Raw genomic sequence first — 17525 nt, 5'->3', positions numbered from 1 at the left:
CGTGACATGGGTCTAATTAAGTTTAGCGTTTTTGTTCCAATCAGCTAAAACTGCGCCTTTCTTTAGGCAGCAACACACACCATGACAATGCCTAGCGTCTGGGCGTAGTGTCATCAAATCCCAAAGACAACTTCAAGGCAGGCTCTCCAGATTTGACAAGACGGCAAAACGATCGATTATAGTAGAAAAAAAGGAGTGCGACCGCTCAAACATTAATTAGTATATAATTGCTGTTCTCGATATCCTCTGATAATATCTATCATGTTGGTCATCGATTTATAAAACCTGCTCCCATGCTCTCAATCTAGGGCATGCATCTATCTACCCCTCAATTGCTTACATCGTTTTCTCGGTTAATATCATTCCAACAGTCTATTGTCTACGGCACATAAAACACATTTGTCTTGCCGCTGAACAATTTGGTCTTTCAAAATCATCCGAGGTCTTTTGGCAATAATATCGCCATGGAGGTGGCAGCTAGCGTTGCTGGCCTTATCAGCCTTGCGGACCTGACGTTTCGAGTTGTGTACAAGTATGTCCGTGGGGTGAAAGAAGCGGAGAATGACATCAAGAATCTAAAGAGGGAGATTGAGGGACTATGCAGTGTTCTTCGCACTCTACACGCTCTGACGGACTTCCTTGTCACAGAAGAAGAGAAGGACAAAGCGGCTTTGAGCGTCGGTATTCTTGATCAGTGTAAGGAAACCCTTCAAGAAATTCATACCAAGGTACAGCGAGCTCTTACCTCATTTGAACGAAAGAAGTTCCTCAAAACAACGCTTCAAAAACTAAAGTGGCCGTTCAGTAATATCGAGACTAAGGAACTTCTGAATACACTATCCCGATATAAGCTCACTATTTCCATGGCAACGTCCGCGGATTCTCTGTCCAAACTTCACATTCTCCTCAATAAGCAAGTTGAGCACAACATCAAGATTGAGGAAGCCGTGAAGAATATCGATGACAGCACAAGGCTCATCGCCAACATTGAGCTGGACAAGGAGAAACGACGCATCCTCGATTCTTTCATGGGACCGACTTTGAACCCGCGACATAACCTGGATCAGAGTATTGAGTTGCGTCACCCAACAACAGGCACTTGGCTTATGTCAAGCATCGAGCTCCAGAGTTGGTTTACTGAACCAGGGTCTCTACTATGGTTAAATGGCATCGCTGGAGGCGGAAAAACCATATTGGCTGGGCTTGTCATCCAGAAAGCTATGTCCAAAAGCTCAGATGAAGTTGGCGTAGCCTTCTTTTTCTGTGACTACAAGAACAAGGCAACTTTACACCCAACAAAGATCCTTGGATCCATCGCGACACAACTTGCTCTTCAGAATGATGCCTCCTTCGAAATTCTTGAGAAGTACCACGAAGACCTCAACCCACCAGACGCGCTCGCCGCCATCGCAGGTGTAGATAGATTGGCGTCTACAATTTCATCTATGATCAAGACCTTCCGGCAAGTATTGATCGTGGTTGATGGAATTGATGAGTGTGGTGACGAGATGGGCAGTGTCACAATGAGTCTCGCTGCGTTCACTACTTTGAATATACCTGCATCAGTTGCACTTTTCAGCCGCCAGGAGCCGGATATTGGCGCACGAATGGGAGACAATGTGACAGAGATTTCAATCGAAGCTCATACCGAGGATATCGAAATGTATGTTCGGGCAGAGTTGGAAAAACGCATCCAATCTCGACAACTTCGTTTGGGTCACTCCGAAACAAAGGAGAAGATTGCTGAAGAGCTCATTGGTAGGGCTCATGGAATGTATGTTTCCTCTTTATCCAACACATTCATTCAATACTAATAGCTGTATTACAGGTTTCGTTGGGTTGCCTGTCAATTAGATTCTCTGTGCGACTTGTTTACTGACCGAGATCGACTTGACGCACTTAAACAGCTGCCACGAACCTTGCATGACAGCTACCGAAGACTCTTGGAAAGAGTCAATACTAAGCCGGCTCGAACACAGAAACGAGTCCAGCTTTGTCTTCAGTTCATTGCCTTCTTTCCAGCGAAACTTCCCATTGTGGAGCTCTGCCAGGCTGTTTCAACCCCGGAAGAAATTGGAGACACCCTCAACAAGAGCAATACTGTTGTTGAGAATGACATTGTTCATTATTGCAGCAGTCTTATACGGAAGTCTGCTGACGGGAACACCTTCGAATTTGCTCATTTTTCTGTTCAAGAATTTCTGGAGTCAGACATGGCTGGTCTTGAAAAATATAGAATCTCACGACAGGAAAGCTCATCGCTTCTCGCTCTTCAATGTCTCAAGTTTGTTCAACTCAGAAACATCGATGCACGACCTGACGGGAATACATTTATGGGAAGGCAAGCAGACTTAGTTAATGAGCTTCCATTTTACCAGCGCGCCGCTGCTTGCTGGCCAATGCTTATGAGAGAAAGTCTCGGGAAGCCCGACAATCCAGTATTACACGAAGCCACACAATCACTATTCTGCGACTCCTACTCACCCAAGTTCAGGACTTGGGTCTTTTTTTTTGTATTTTCTTTGTGCACGGCCGTAAGCAAAGAAAATGCGTACAGTGGAGATTCAAAATCTTCTAACATCGGCCTAGAAATTGCTACCGACATTGCCCTGGATATGCAGATTGAACCTCTCCATTTCGCGTCTGCGTTGGGCATGCCTGACTTATGCCTTCGCCTCATAGAATATGGAGCTGATCCTACAATGAGCTGCCAGTTGGGCCCTCCCCTTCTTTTAGCAAAGACCTCATTGCTAAACGCGCTCGGGATGAATGCTGAAGCTCTTCCCGTTGACTCATTAGTCTTTCCACTTCTTTTGCCAACAGCTAAACAGCGAAACTCCACCATAACATGTCTTACGAAAGAAGCAAGCTTGTCGGATATCTCCAACTATGCATCGTTGTTCTCGAACACTGTCATAGTTTCTTGTCATCTTCAAGACTTCGGGCCGGTGATAGATCTTTTATCCAGTGGAATAACTCCCACAACTGCCGATATAGAGTTATTTGGATCCTACCTCACAAGATGGTGGTCTTACCGTGACAACCGCTTCAACCATGGAGGAACTCATCGAAGGAAGATTGCCTCGAATTTCGAGGCATCCCTTCGTGCCCTTAACAGACACCTTCGAGACACATCTGCCTTTGAACAAGATTGGGGGTTTGAGTTTGGGAAAGTTCTCTGGACCAAAGCAGTTGCTATGGAACTGTCGTTCACCAGAGATCCTAGCCTTACACATCAGGAAATCTCTATATCTCTAGAAACGCTGCGTGAAAGAATTATGCTAGCCATTTCCAATGACTCACCTGATGCACTTTCAAATCACCTTCAAGATAGGCGAGTTTCGGTCTCTGACTCTTGGTCATGGAATGACTCGGCATCCCAACCTCTCTTACACCATGCCACTAGATTCAACGCCCTTCAATGCGTCGATCTACTATTGGGAAAGCATTGCGATCCATATACTGTCGATTTTGACGGTGTACCTGCCCTCCATAAAATCGACATCACGGGGGATGGTAGCATGATAGACGTATTCTTGGCGCACCATGTGTCTTTACTGACTATTGACACTCTAGACCACTGGAACTTGTGGCATATTTGTGCATACCGGGCCGATTCTAGCGCAGAGTTCATGCTCAAGCTTTTTAGTGCAAAGCCTAAAGAAACACAAACAGCAGTTCTGATGAAGACAGATGACAGTCTTACACCCTTGTCATTGTCACTATCAAATGAGCCTGACTCTAAAGATGACTTTGAGATACTTGAAGACAACGCGCTCTCCTTTATCAAGCACTGTAATGATGTTCCTGGATTCTGGGAAAAACATGATTCTATATTACCCGAGGCTTTCGATTTCGGTTCCGAGAAAATAATGCATCGGCTTTTCAACCTCGGCATCGAGCCAGAGCCATTCATCGCTGGAACTTTCACTCCATTACACGACCTTCGTGCAAATGTATCACCATCTTGGGTTGAGTTTCTTATGGCATCTTTTCCCGGAGCTGTGGACTCTAGATATTCCGATAGACTCCCCATTGAGGACTATGCCGATGCATGTGTCAAGGAAGGAACCTCGCCCGATGAGAAGGTGTTTGAGATGCTGTTCTCAAGTACTAATCTACAGTCTCGAGACCAAAACGGATCGACGCCATGGGAGTATTCTTGTTCCATTATCAACAGATCACATGGTTGGTACAGTGATTCGAATATCTCTATCAACTCCGACTCCGGCAATGCCATAGGGGTCGTCTGGAGTAACTACATCAGCCTGGGGGCTGTGAGAGCAGATGAGGAAGTGTCAGGGGGTTGTGGAACAGGCAAGCTGTTGTCGGCTCTACTTCATTGTGTTCAAGCTGGAAGAGACCCCGCCATAATCAGCATACTCAAACCCGACATACTTGACAAAGCTATACTCTCGTCTAAGTCTTGGAACCCTTTATCCGATGACGTTATCCGCTTTCTTATGACATCAGCCAAACTCCAAAACGCCGAAATGGTCAACATTCTTCTTAAACATGGTGTGGATGTTCATCAACGCGTCAATGGATTTTCATCAATAGAGACGGTCTGTGACGGCCAATGGCCCACAGATTTGTGTTCCACGGAGAAAGGCAGAAACATGATCAAGTCACTTTTGGATCATTCCAACCATTTTAAGCTGAGAGATTTCTCAGTTGACAGACGTGGACGTGGGCTATTGCACAGAATTGCGTTCTCGGATAAGGAGCCACACGTCCGTTGGTTGATAAAAGAGCTTATGGATAAAGGAGTTGACATCAACGGCATTGACGGTGAAGCTGAGCCCCGATATCGTTATACACCCCTTACCTGGCATATCGCCAATAATTCAACATGCTACGCCGGGTACCTGTTGGAACTCGGAGCAGACGTTGATATTCGTGAGAATAATGACGGCAGTAGACTTGCCCACCAATTGAACGCAATATTATCGGCAGCATATTATGGCAATCTGTCCTTTCTTCGGAAACTCTTGGAATTTTCACAAACTACGGCAACAGAAACTTGTTGGACCACTTTCATGCCTTTGAATTTTTCTTGTGGGCGCAAACTTATTGCTATTGAATGCAACAGTTTACATATTGCGTGCTACAAAGGAAATTACGAAATGGTCAAGTTCTTCGTTGAAGAAAAGCTTCTTGACTACGGTACAACGACGAAGAATGGCTACACGCCCCTACACCTAGCAGCAGTCGGTGGCCAATCTCGTATTATCAACTACTTAATAGCCCAAGGACAAGAGGTTGACGTTTTGACCTCAAACAGAGTTACTCCATTACATTACGCCGCTGCGAATGGGCATTTCGATGCAACAGAAGCACTATTATGTCAACATGCACAAGGCTCTATTTCTGCACTATTCTGGACACCGAGAATTGCTGCCTCGGAAGCAGGACACCAAAATATCGTTGAGCTTCTGGATAATAGAATTAGGACTCAGGATGAATCAGAGTCTGAACTCATCAGGGCTCATCGACACAAAAAGAAGCTCCTCGGCCAGATGAAGGAAGCAATTGTCTCTAACCATGTCCTGGAATGCCGCGCACTAGCTTCAAATGGGTGTCCCATGAATGATCTTATCTCGCAATCGAACGATATTACGCCTCTACGTCTCGCCTTGACGGTGGGTCATTGTGAGCTGGTCAGAACACTCCTTGACCTAGGAGCTTCAACTCTGACGCATTGTGATCCTGGTGACTGCTATATAGAAAGCGTAATCAATTATGCGGCTTTGTACAGCGAACTAGTCGATATACTCCCAACCCTGGTAGATCACTACGTGGAACAAGGTGGAGACTTGGCTGACGGGCCTGACTCGCCAATATTCTTCGCTGCAAAATCAAACGTGGAAGGAATGAGAATTCTATTGAATCACTTGCGAGAAAATAACAAGAAATGGGGGTAAGTCCATTTAGCCATGGCGTATTTCCTTTCCCAACACTAATTGAACAGTGGTAGATGTGATTACGAAATTGAAAAGGTTCTCGAAAGGCGTCACTCAATGGGTGTTTTTGAGGAGTCTTACTTTGATAAAGTTGCAGCTCTCCATGTTGCTGTTTTTTACGACCAGATTGAGATCGCTCAGCTACTACTCGAAAGCGGAGCTGATGTTAATTCGACGAGCATCTACGGTTTTTCTCCAATTGATCGCTCCATGTCGTCAGAGATGACTTCTTTACTTATGAGGTTCGGTGCATCAACATATCCACTGCTTACAATGTCCCTTATGGAAGCAATGTGGTACTGGGAAGATTTTGCACCTGAAAAGGCTGAAGCGTTCAAGAGTATAAGCATAACAGAAAAGGGAATGCAGGCAACACAAGGAAAAGAGCCATGGCTTGGATTAGATATGTTTCCACAACGATTTAACCATGTTGTGCCGGACTGGAGACAACTTTTGGCAATACGACACCTCCAAGGTCCTTTAAATGAGTATCTTCGGTCAGATTCCAAGCTAGCGAACTACCTTCTCGGCTTTGGCGAAGGTCACTGCTTCTTCTTGAACAGTGATCACCAACTGCTGAAGTTGGAGCCATTCCCCTGGTATCAAATAAGTCGATACGTTTTCGACCAAATGCTTTTCCTACGAAGTAATTTTCGCCTGTTTCAACGACGATTCTCTCAGCCAGTCTTCAAACAATGGCTTAATTTGGAGCCAGACCGGGGTTGGAGCCCTTTATGCCGAGCCGCATCTATGGAATACCTCGACGTCATTGAAAACTGCTTATCCATGGGTGCATACATCGATTTTGAAGGATGTTTTTGGGGCTCAGCATTGATCATTGCCAGCGCTTGTGGAAAACTAGCTTCAGTGAAGCGTTTGGTGCGAGCAGGTGCCAAGATTGACTACATCGGGAGCAACGGGCATACTAGTGCTTTGTCAGTCACCAAGTCCGAAGTTGTTAAGCAATGGCTGTTAGTCGGGCAATTCGTTGAACAAAAGAAGATCGTGGCAGCAACAGAGTCTGATACAAACTGTTTGCAGCACCAGGCTGGACGGCGGAGTGGTATTGCGAAGATCAAGGTCAGGTTGGCTGAATTGTATCGCAGACGGTACGAAGAATCAAGTCTTGACTACTTGAGGAGACTTGAACTGCTAAAGTTGGAGATGCGAGGGAAGGTTCCTTATTATACTGATGGGGTTATATACGAGGATTATAATTAGTATGGAGTAAAATACAGTAGAATTTTGTAAGTGGCTTCGCATCTGGAACATATGAGGGAAAATCTTGCTAGCTTGTTGGTCGGAGATACAATCCATGTCTTCAGACCCGCTTGTATTAGGCATCAATGAACAGCGCCAACAACGAGACAGCAATACCATCAAACATATAACGCCAGTTCACCCTTCGAACTTGGTCAGTGCTTAATATCTACAGAAATAGCGTTGTCCCACAAACAACAATTGTTAACAAACACAAAGCCTTTACCCACAAGCATTGTGTCGCTTCACACCTATTACAACAACATCAGCCTCCTTCAAGATGCCGCCTGTACCTCCTCCTCTGCCTCTTACACCATCCTCTGTCAATAACTCTGCACCCCTTCTAGAAATACCCCGCCCTGTAGTCCCCAACAATGGGTCTCCTGGTGCGCTTCTGCTTCACCTTGCCATACACAGTGGTGGCAGCTTCAAGAACCATTGGGGATATTTCATCCGATCAGTTAACAATCCCAACTTGGGCACCATTGTTCACGTTGTTGGTGATGTGAAGAATGGCTTTGAATTCGAGGTGAAAAGAAATCACGACTTCGAAACAGCCTCGCCCGCACCCCTGCATGTCATTCCACTGCAGTGGGTTGATGGAAAATACTTCAACGACGCAATGCTCAACAATGGCATCCAAGAGCTTGACTACAAGCCTGTCTGTGACTTCGAAAGAAGTGTTTATAAGATCAAGCCGCCTGAAGGGTCTCTCAACTCCTCAAAATCCGTAAATTACCTTCTCGATACTCTCAGTATACAAATCATCGATCAGTGGAAAGCTAATATAAGACGTTATAGGACGCACCTAAAACAAGAGTTATTCAAAGAGATTGCCAAACTTGGATCTTGGAGTCGGCCAACCACCTAGTCACAGATGGAATTCTACATCAAGAGATTGTTGCTTATCTGGACGCCATCAAGCAGTAGAGTAGCTCCAGTCCTTTGATTTCGGAGTTTATCTTACATTCTCAAACTAAACCACATATGTAACGCTAGTGGCATTTTCTGACTCGCAGTCTTCATGTTCAAGCTATGGCCAACACTTGCGACAACAATCAAACACCCTGTCAAAAGAGATGCCCCGTCCGTGAGACCCTTACTCGTAAGACCCATAACAACTCCACCAAATGCAACCTTCCATTCAGGCTCATAGGTCCAGAACCGGATATTTGCGGAAATACTCCACCCGACAACAAGGGTTCCCGGGATTCAGCTGACTTTGAAGACTGGATTAACAAGCAGCAATTGGTGCAATTACGGGTCTTACTTCTTTTTGGGATATCAGAACGTTGGCTAGAACTTCCTAGATTCAATAGTTTGAAATTGAAGATTGGTATTTGCTTTGCTGGCGTAAGTTGTCAGACCACATAGCAATCGTTTAAATAGACAACCCAGTGGCTTTTTTTTTCTCTCTCTTTCCATGCACCCACTTACAGAATTCCTTTCCTGAGTCTTCTGTGATTCAAGATGGTGACTGTTAAGTCTTTTTTCATCCTTCTCGCGCTTGGCGTAGAGTCCTTTGCTGCATCGAATCCAACGGCGACTTGCACCAGCAAATATGGAACAGTCAGCATTCCATCCAACAAGATTCCACGAGCGACAACATCTATCCAGACTAAGGTGACGGTCGTTAGAAAAGTTACTCGCAGAGTCACTGTTATTGTCATCCCCAAAGCAAAGACCACAACTCAACAGGTCACGGTCAAGACCACGGTGACGGCAACAGCTAACCCCAATGTTAAAGTGGCGACTAGCATAGTCACGGGTAAGATTGTTTTCCAAATGCTTCTGCGACACATACTTATACTATACCTATAGATGAGCAAACTAGTGTCATAACACGAAAGTTCACTACGACGCGTATCGCAACATCGTTTACCACCACTACCAAGTACACTACGAGTACCATCCCTGCGTCACCCAGCTTCAAAGCTATCAAGGAGTTTGGAGGCTACCAGGCGAAGCGAGCCAAGCCAGATGTTATAGCTGCTCTCCCCATGGCTCTCACCAAGTCTCAATACGTCCAGCGAGTCGACTGTACAAAGCGCATCCCTTACACCTCGATCAAGACTACAACAACTACCGTCCAAGGACCTCGAAAGACTCTCGCTCCAAAGACCAGTACCAAGCTTGTCACAACTACTGAAACAGAGACTTCGACAGAGTATCCGGATGAGGTCACCAGAACAGTGACTCAAACTGTGTCTCCTACTGTTACTAGTTTTGTTTCAGTCACAGATACTTCCTCATCTACTGAGACTGGTTAGTTCAACGCTTGGCTACTATTTAAAACTATGCTAACGCCTCACAGTGACCGTCGAGACTATTATCCCTGTTGCAGAGCAATTCTACGCCGCCTGCGGTGCTAGCAACATGCTGGTAACAGCCAATGGCGGACACCCTGTACCTTATGTCGACATGATGATCGGTTTCGGCGTTGCGGTAGTGGATGCTGCACAGGGAGATGCCTACAAGTGCTGTACGACGTGCATGCAGAACCCTCTTTGTTTACTTTCTTTCCTCTCGGATTATGATGGAGGGTGCACACTTTTGACTTCCCCCACGAATGTCTGTCCTAATGGACAAGTTCGCATTGGTCAGTATAAGTCGCAGGCAGGCTCTACGTCGACTTATCACTGGTCAAATGGTCCCTGTGGGTATGTTGAGAATGGTGGAGAAGTGAATTAATAGGGTGGTGCAAGCTATGCTACGCTAGATAAGGACTCTTATAGAACCATTAGAGGCTCCGAAACTGAGACTTGTATCAACATAGGGGTCTGCCTTGAGTAGTAGGTTTCAGTTGGTTCTACCTCTCTTCTTCTCTTACGTAAGTTTTGGGGACTTCAAATAGAATTCAGCGCGTCGATACTTCTACCACCCGATGATATTTAATGCTAGAATAAGAAGTTCGCGGTTAGAGCCCGAGTCTTTAAAAAGACCAACTCTGCAACCCTTGACTATGTTAGTAACAGCGTCCCAACGCAAAGATCATGTATGGTCGAACGTGACAATTTGGACGCTGGTCGCATTGTCGTTGAAGTTGAAATCTTGATTGCAAATCTTTCCACCTTGGAATAAGTGACATCAGGAAACAGTTGAGATGACAGTTGACGATGGCAGGAAATCCATACATGTGATACATGCTTGTTGAACGTGGAGGTTATCATATGTACAATCACGTGATCAGATCATACACAGATGTACATCCTGGTTTTCAGTTCTCCAACCGAGATCGTCGACTAATTGTTCTCGAATAGTAAAATTGTGATTATGTAAAGAAGAGAAGTTCTAGAGTTTTTCTTGTAACAAAGGGGGATAAAAAAAAGGAAGCTGGGGAAGGCGATGCAGCACAGGTGGTCAGTTGTTTTTATTGAGTTTAACTGTCTCTTAACATCAATCAACCAATGTAAATTTCTCGGCATCTTGTCATAAGTTCACCAGTATCATCCGTCATTATATTTACCGGGAATATAACAGTGATATTTGAACTGGATTACGACCCAAGAGATCTGAAGGATGAAAACTCGGTGACTAGTGGTCCTTAACATCAACTGTCACAATTGGAAACCACAGTTATGACTATACCCGAGGGCCGATCTTGAAGGACCCTGAATGCCGCCATTACATGAACGTTCTCCGAATTTCCGAGAATATGTCTACACCACAGTCTGGCCTATGCCTACCAGTCAGCCACTTGTCAATAGAGCCGTTGCTAGCTGCATGCGCTAATCGGGGATCTATCAAGCCAACCGCATCCCCAATTCTATCAGGCCGATCTTTCCCGTTTGCCCGAACCGTTTTAGAGTTTTAATAGTTTCTGCAATTAGCCTCGTTGAACGGAGCTACTGCAGAGACCGCATTGTAAAAGCATCACGTTCGCAATGGCCACCTCAGCCAGATTAATTTACCCCATCCCTCCTGTTCTCCCAGTATCTGCCTCTTCTAACTCATTCTACCTAAAATGACTTGCAGTGACTCCTTAGCGGTTAATATTAGGTTTAATAAGTGCCTCAAGATATAACTACAACAGTTGGCTTAATGGGATTGACAAATTTCTCATATCGAAGAAGGCACTCCACTCAAGTGTGAACTTCCATCACAATGAAAAGGCTGAGCATTGCATTAATAAAACCGAAAGGCGCTGGTTTAGCACGAACGTCTGCGATACTTCTAGCTCCAATGATGAGTCGAGGTATGGCATTCATGCTAGTAGAGAAGGGCCCCTAGTTAGCAGATTGGCTCTATCCTAAGCCACCAAACCACACCCCTGGTATTATCCATAGCTTGGAGCCGACGGTAAGATCGAGCGTCTCCTTAGAGCACGCCATTTGGCTCGTTTCAAATCCCCCATCTTGTGTCCCCGCGTTCGCTACTTCCCTATTACATCCTCGTCACACGAAACACAAGAGTCGGTTCTTACTTTGCAGCGCTATACATTGATTCAAGAGCTACTGCCACATGCACTTATGGCGCCGTTCACAATCACCATCAACAACAAGTCCCAGTCTAGTTCTTCGTATGGGATATATGTAGAACCACCCGGAGTTACGCCATCAGTCACATCTACAACCCGGATCATCAGTCGGGTCGTAGGAGTGGCTAGCGGTCAAGGCCAGGCTACGTTTGTCCTTTCAAAACAGCTCATCGCCACATGCGGTATCTACGACATTAGCTCCGACGTCAGCGACCCTCCAGACCCGAAGAAAAAGCCAGTTGGCACAGGTACTGAGGTAGTTGATCAGCGATACGTGGATCTGGGGTCGAAAGAGCTAGATGGGACACCTGTTCCCGGGTCATATCTAGAGGTCGACTGCTCCAGTGGGACTCCATACTTCTCACGAGCATCTACCCATCCATTGGCTTGTATTGGAGCCTTTGTCGTCAAAACAAAGCCTGACTTTACTCTGCAGCAGGCCGCTTCCAGTACGTGTTCGCACAGCTTCATTATCTACACTGTCGCCATTCCATAACGCTGACGTTGATCTTGAAACAGACAAATTCTTCATTGGCTTTAGCTGTTCCGTCCGTCAAGAAATCGGTTCCTATGTCACCTTCATTCCAAGTCCGGGCCAAACATACGTGATAATGCCGTCCAACAAATTCTACGTTACGATTGGGGACTTTAATGTCAGGGACATCGTCAAAAAACCTTTGAAGACATCTTCCGACACTGTTCTCATTGACTTCGATCAGCTTGCGACCGACCGCGTGTCTCTCGTACACGACGCTTACAATAACCTCTCCATTCAGGCCACACCTCCCCTGTCCAGCTACCCAGTCGCGATGATGATGAGCGCTCCCTCTTGGAAGATCGAAGATTCGGTCGACCCAACGCCAATAACTAATTATGCAATTACTGTGCAAGGCGAAGAAGATATGACTGAAGAGTCCAGCACGGCGCCTGGCTCTCCTACACCTCAGAGTTCAATCGTTTAAGATACCATGTTATTTACGCGGGGTTCTTGATCACTGTCTTAAAACATCCATTTCACGTAGGTATTTGTACGTTCTGGAGCGTCCGCGAACAAATAGAACTTGCTACCATTAGTTGTCAATAATCCCTCATCTTGCAAGTGACGAGCCTTCAACTGAAGGGTATAGGTGAACCCCTACCGGCATTCGGCAGATTAGCTTAAATGTGTTTCTCTTGGGGCGATCTAGACCTCTGATACTAAAGACGCGTCAGGTCACCAGAACGGGTAACTTTTATCAAGAATGAGAAGATCCGCATTAGCGCTTCCGTTTCCATCTCCATAAAGACGTGGGAAGAGGAGTCTGATAGGATCGCGGGGTTCTGTTTACAGGCTAGTGATGCTGGCCGATTACCGGCTCGCGCCAGTAGCGTTTGACTACGCACGCCACCAACCAATAGTCCCTGGAATTATCAGATTGCAAGTTTCTATGAACAACATGGTATTTGTTGGTGACTCGGACCTGTAAGCTGGGTCAATATCTCACTACGAGTGACCGAACATTTCCATGAGACTGATGACGACAAGAACACTGAACTTCACGTTCGTGAAGCATCAAGCAAACTTCAGCGTGGCCCTGAGATACCTGTCTTTCCTTGAACATCACAAAATCGGCATATAGTTAAGGTCAAAATGAGACGCACCCTTCCGAGTCTTGTGTGTCTTCCCCTCGTGGTTTTGATACCCTCAATAGAGCCGACACGCGGCCTCGTCGTGAGACCCCGCACATAGCTGACGAGAGGGTACTCATCAGACGTGAGCTAGAGCTTAAGTATTACCCATAAACGGTTCATACCGTTTTTCTCTCAGTCTAGTAGATTTTAGACTTCCAAATGTGGCCTATATACCATTGTTGGGGTCCCTGGAAAGCAAGGTAAGCTGAAGTTGGGAACATCGATTGCATCTTAGTCTTTTCACTAGCTTCCCTTTATTTGAGACTATTTCCCCATGAATTACTACTATTGGATTGAGTTTTCTTTCATACTCCATACAACAATATGCGTGTTTCAATTTAGGGTCTCGCATTAGTGATCTGGACTGGGCGCTTGTCAGACAAGATGCATGAGTTCATCAAACTCACACGAATCACATATCGTTTTCCACCCACATATACGGACGCTTCATGGTGATACCCCTACATGCTCATGCCTGATGATCTACTGACATGTCAATTATACGTCAAGTGGCTGGCTGAGTGCTTCAGCTGGTATTGTGAAGTAAAGAAACACCAGTACCAAAGAATCTAGAACCGTGAGACGGCTAGAAGATGCATGGGCCATGGGTTCAGCTGAGGTCGTCTTTTGGAACACTGGCCAGGCCGAGAATCGAGACCAAGTGCTCTTAACTGACTTGCGTAAAGTTAGGGTTCCTAGTTCCTCAACCCATCAGGCGAGGAGTCTGGAGAGTTTTGGGTATAAAAAGACGCACTGCCCGCTCCAATAGGCATAGGACTCAGACTCGCTACACTCAAATCAACATAGCTTAACGCACTTCCTCCTACTCAAACAACTCAGTTACTCTTCTCTTTTACAATATTATCTTTCAAAATGCCCAACACATATACCATCACCATCCAGAACAACTCTGGCACCAACCAGAACTATGCTCTCTTCAGCGAGCCTCCCAAGCTTGAATCTTCCGTGAGCTCCAAAGTTTGGACCAATGCTGTGAAGACTGCTCATGCGGGGCCCAACTCCGCGACTACTTTTACCATCTCCTCGCAGTTCTTCGCATACGTCGGTTCCTCGAGCGGAGTCCCTGGCCAGGATGATGTGACTGTATCTGTCTCCAGCTCCAATGAGGTTGAGCTTGGTTCCAGTGACCTCTCTGGGAACGCAAAGAAGGGCACAACTCTCAAGATGGATGTCATTGACATGGCTCCCCAATTCACCGGCGCGGCTGCTCCCGGTGGTAAACAGGGTGCTTTTGGTATCCAGACAGCTGCTGGAAACGACCAGAACCAGTTTACCTTTAATAATGCTAAAGACAGTAAGTTCCAGACCCATAAGCCATCACACCGAGAATTCCAACCTGTTAACCATCTTAAGACGGCTGGGTTATCGGCCTCGGAAAAATTGTCAACGGCCAAACTGTTCCCGCTGCTACTATCATTCCTCAGCCCAACTGCAGCTACCAAATCCAGCCAATTAACACCTGGTACATTTCCTATGGATCCTATACGGCTGGTCAGGTCTGTAACTTCGAGATGTCTAGCCTTCAGAAGGCCACTGTCAACTTTTCAAACTCTTCAAATGCCAGAGTTGTTCACAGTCCCGGTGGAGAGATCACTACCCAGGTCTAACGGGCTCTATTTACTTTGATACCAGACCGTGATAATTCTCACCTGAGTTAGTGCTACAGAATAGATCACAAGTCAGTAAAGTTAATGTCATTTCGCAACTCATTATGTTTAACGGTGCTTTATGACTTGTGATTATTGGATCGTTCTTAAACTATTTTGTTGCCATTTCTGCTTCTGGTTAGCAGGGTGCTGCCCTTATGAATTGACGCGCGTGTCCACTACCGCTGTGTCCGACGGGGACGGAGATAAGCCTATCGGTCTATCAGCTTGTCAGCCTATCGGTTTATCGGCTTATCGCATTCGTAGATGATAGGATAACGCAACTACCCGGTAGCTTTAAAACTGTTTAATTTTCGTCCTCTTTCAATGGTTCAGAATTATGAATTTCCGCGAGTTAAAACACCTCGCAGAAGACAGCTCCTAGTGTGTGATGTTAAATTGGGAATATTCTTAAACTCTTTGAGATAATGATCTATCTCCGAGGTAGTTTTTACTGCTAAGGTCTACCAAGTGGAACAAGCAAAGGATACATCGTAATAGAATATCAATTTGTGAAATTAGGTAGCGTAGTGGGACCTAGGTTACCTTGGGGTAAAATCGAGAACCTTGGTCTTGCCAATGCTAAGGGGGTTGCCACTATCATCTTCAGACATGCTGTAAAACTTGCGGGTCGAATCGATGTCAGACTGCTGGATCTCTGGAGGCTCACTACGGTAGTTCATAACCGACTTATCATCCGGGGCATCAATACGGACAGCATCCATCATCTCTTCGGATGCAGTCATCTTGTCACGGACGTCCTTAATTGCAAATTCGTGTCGCAAACCAAGGACGTGCCCAAGCTCGTGGGCAAAGACATTCCACACTTCGAACTGTCAGCCAGTGAAACAGATCCATGGTATTTGGTGAACTTACTGTGTGGCTTCCACTGTTTGTTGAATGCATAGGAGAAGACAAAAACGTAGTTGAGGTCCTCGCCATTGGGGAAAAAGGCTCGTGCAAGAACATCGCCATTAGCACCGCCATGGGTCAAGACAAAGGTAGCATCCTTGGCCAGGGGCACCCATTCAAAGGTCACGCCGACATTGGCATCGTTCCATGCCTGTGCAGCGATGGCGAGTTGCTCTGCAGCGTAGTCGGCGTCTTCTTGACTGCGAAAGCCCTGTCGCCAGGCAGCCCACTTGACAACTGAGCCAGGGACCCAGCGAGGTATGTGGTCATGCAACCCGACCACTATATCCAACATGCCATTCTTGCGGCCCATGGCGGCTTGGAGGGCTGGAGGGATTGGAAGCTGGGTGTTGCATACCGGCGCCTGAGTGATTGCAGGACCTTTGATGTCTTTGACCACATCCGAGACATCGGTCGGCTCGACGGTCTGCAGGACCTTTGCTCCAGCTACCTGTTCGACAGCGTCAAGGAGAATCTCCTTTGTTGAGGGGCCTTGAGAACCCATGGTGGTACTGAAATCAGTGCCACACCAGTTGAACGTATCCAGATTGTCTGATTTAGCGGATGATGATGATAGAAACAGTGAAGAAAGCCAAAGGATAAAGATGTGTGCTGGAGATGATACAGGATGAGTTTATTTGCGAAGAGAGGCCCTTCTTATACACCGAGGGTAGCTGGTACGTCTCAATCCGATCTATACCCAATACCCTCTTGTCACTGCCAGCTGATAATTTACGCATTTTGCTCCATTTGGCGCTGTGCAGCTGAAGGTCTAGAATGATGCTTGAGACACGTGTGTTTTTAACAACCACTGTGTATTGTTAGAATGATCCAATGGATTCATGAAGTTCAGTGTTGCCTATGGTACTCCACAGGCGTCTTTCTCTTTAGACAACTGTCATATTAGAAGTGGCGTGACTAGCTTCACAGAGGCTCGACTTGAATAAGTCACGCTTGAAGTGAACCGCTCTTCTATGTGTCGGTCCATTATGTAAGAGGAAATACATTTCCGGCTGCAAAAATACGTATCATAATTCTGGTAAGGCACAGCATGCCACATTCCGAATATACGTATGTAGCAAATTTGACGGGTACGGTACACTATCAAAGCTTCCTCCCCTCACACCGAAACTGCAGCTAAAGCCTGGTTCTTCCGTTATCAAATGTGATAGCTGGAGGTATGAGGCTGGCTGAACGTCGCGAAAAACATGACAGCTGAAACGATGAGGCTGGCTGAAGGCGGAAAATGTGACACTAGTGTACATAACGCGGGGTTGATCACCAGAATCGAACCACATCGAACCTTTGCCAAGCCCATTCAGCACTATTGACTGCCTACTATGCACATACCATGCCTTGAGGAATGTGATAAGAAGCACATATCAATAGTTAATTCCATATGTGAACAAAACGCCCTTCACATCGATGAAATCCTTACTTCGAACCGTGAAGTTGACCTGTCTCATAAATCTCGTCTTCTCAATCTTGTGATTGGACAATGTTGTTTATTGACTTTTGACAACATCTCCCCGTCTCAACATGCCAAGACTACCTCAACTAAATTTCAAAACAGAC

At 46.0% G+C, this 17525-nt stretch overlaps 6 protein-coding genes across 6 annotated transcripts; 5 read left to right on the top strand and 1 right to left on the bottom strand.

The window, feature by feature from the left end:
* Nucleotides 1–464: 464 nt before the first annotated feature.
* On the top strand, nt 465–7184 carry EDB82DRAFT_427570 (uncharacterized protein; the record flags this gene model as incomplete). The annotated part of the gene is made up of 5 exons (XM_065607660.1): nt 465–1774; nt 1829–4305; nt 4591–5920; nt 5972–6210; nt 6343–7184. The coding sequence occupies 5 exons, from the start codon at nt 465–467 to the stop codon at nt 7182–7184; spliced, it is 6198 nt and encodes a 2065-aa protein (XP_065464484.1).
* A 217-nt stretch (nt 7185–7401) lies between these two features.
* Nucleotides 7402–8519, top strand: EDB82DRAFT_494715 (uncharacterized protein). Its single transcript, XM_025733102.2, has 2 exons — nt 7402–7953; nt 8025–8519. Exons 1-2 carry the CDS (start codon nt 7504–7506, stop codon nt 8151–8153), a joined length of 579 nt encoding a protein of 192 aa, XP_025584042.1. The 5' UTR covers nt 7402–7503; the 3' UTR covers nt 8154–8519.
* A 97-nt stretch (nt 8520–8616) lies between these two features.
* Nucleotides 8617–10140, top strand: EDB82DRAFT_123495 (uncharacterized protein). The gene is made up of 3 exons (XM_025733101.2): nt 8617–8991; nt 9045–9488; nt 9538–10140. Exons 1-3 carry the CDS (start codon nt 8694–8696, stop codon nt 9912–9914), a joined length of 1119 nt encoding a protein of 372 aa, XP_025584041.1. The 5' UTR covers nt 8617–8693; the 3' UTR covers nt 9915–10140.
* A 1552-nt stretch (nt 10141–11692) lies between these two features.
* Nucleotides 11693–12706, top strand: EDB82DRAFT_553786 (uncharacterized protein; the record flags this gene model as incomplete). The annotated part of the gene is made up of 2 exons (XM_025733100.2): nt 11693–12149; nt 12220–12706. The coding sequence occupies 2 exons, from the start codon at nt 11693–11695 to the stop codon at nt 12660–12662; spliced, it is 900 nt and encodes a 299-aa protein (XP_025584040.1). The 3' UTR covers nt 12663–12706.
* A 1538-nt stretch (nt 12707–14244) lies between these two features.
* On the top strand, nt 14245–15175 carry EDB82DRAFT_553784 (uncharacterized protein; the record flags this gene model as incomplete). Its single annotated transcript, XM_025733099.2, has 2 exons — nt 14245–14686; nt 14746–15175. The coding sequence occupies 2 exons, from the start codon at nt 14245–14247 to the stop codon at nt 14997–14999; spliced, it is 696 nt and encodes a 231-aa protein (XP_025584039.1). The 3' UTR covers nt 15000–15175.
* Nucleotides 15176–15373: 198 nt separating this feature from the next.
* On the bottom strand, nt 15374–16875 carry EDB82DRAFT_535076 (uncharacterized protein). The gene is made up of 2 exons (XM_025733097.2): nt 15915–16875; nt 15374–15864 (listed from the first exon to the last, which is right to left on the bottom strand). The coding sequence occupies exons 1-2, from the start codon at nt 16453–16455 to the stop codon at nt 15581–15583; spliced, it is 825 nt and encodes a 274-aa protein (XP_025584038.1). The 5' UTR covers nt 16456–16875; the 3' UTR covers nt 15374–15580.
* Nucleotides 16876–17525: the final 650 nt, after the last annotated feature.

The sequence above is a fragment of the Fusarium venenatum genome, assembly GCF_020744135.1.
Source record: "Fusarium venenatum strain MPI-CAGE-CH-0201 chromosome Unknown EDB82scaffold_2, whole genome shotgun sequence".
In the NCBI taxonomy this organism is placed as follows: Eukaryota; Fungi; Ascomycota; class Sordariomycetes; order Hypocreales; family Nectriaceae; genus Fusarium; species Fusarium venenatum.
Note: the sequence above shows the minus strand (reverse complement) of the source record. Positions and strands in the feature narration are given on the sequence as shown.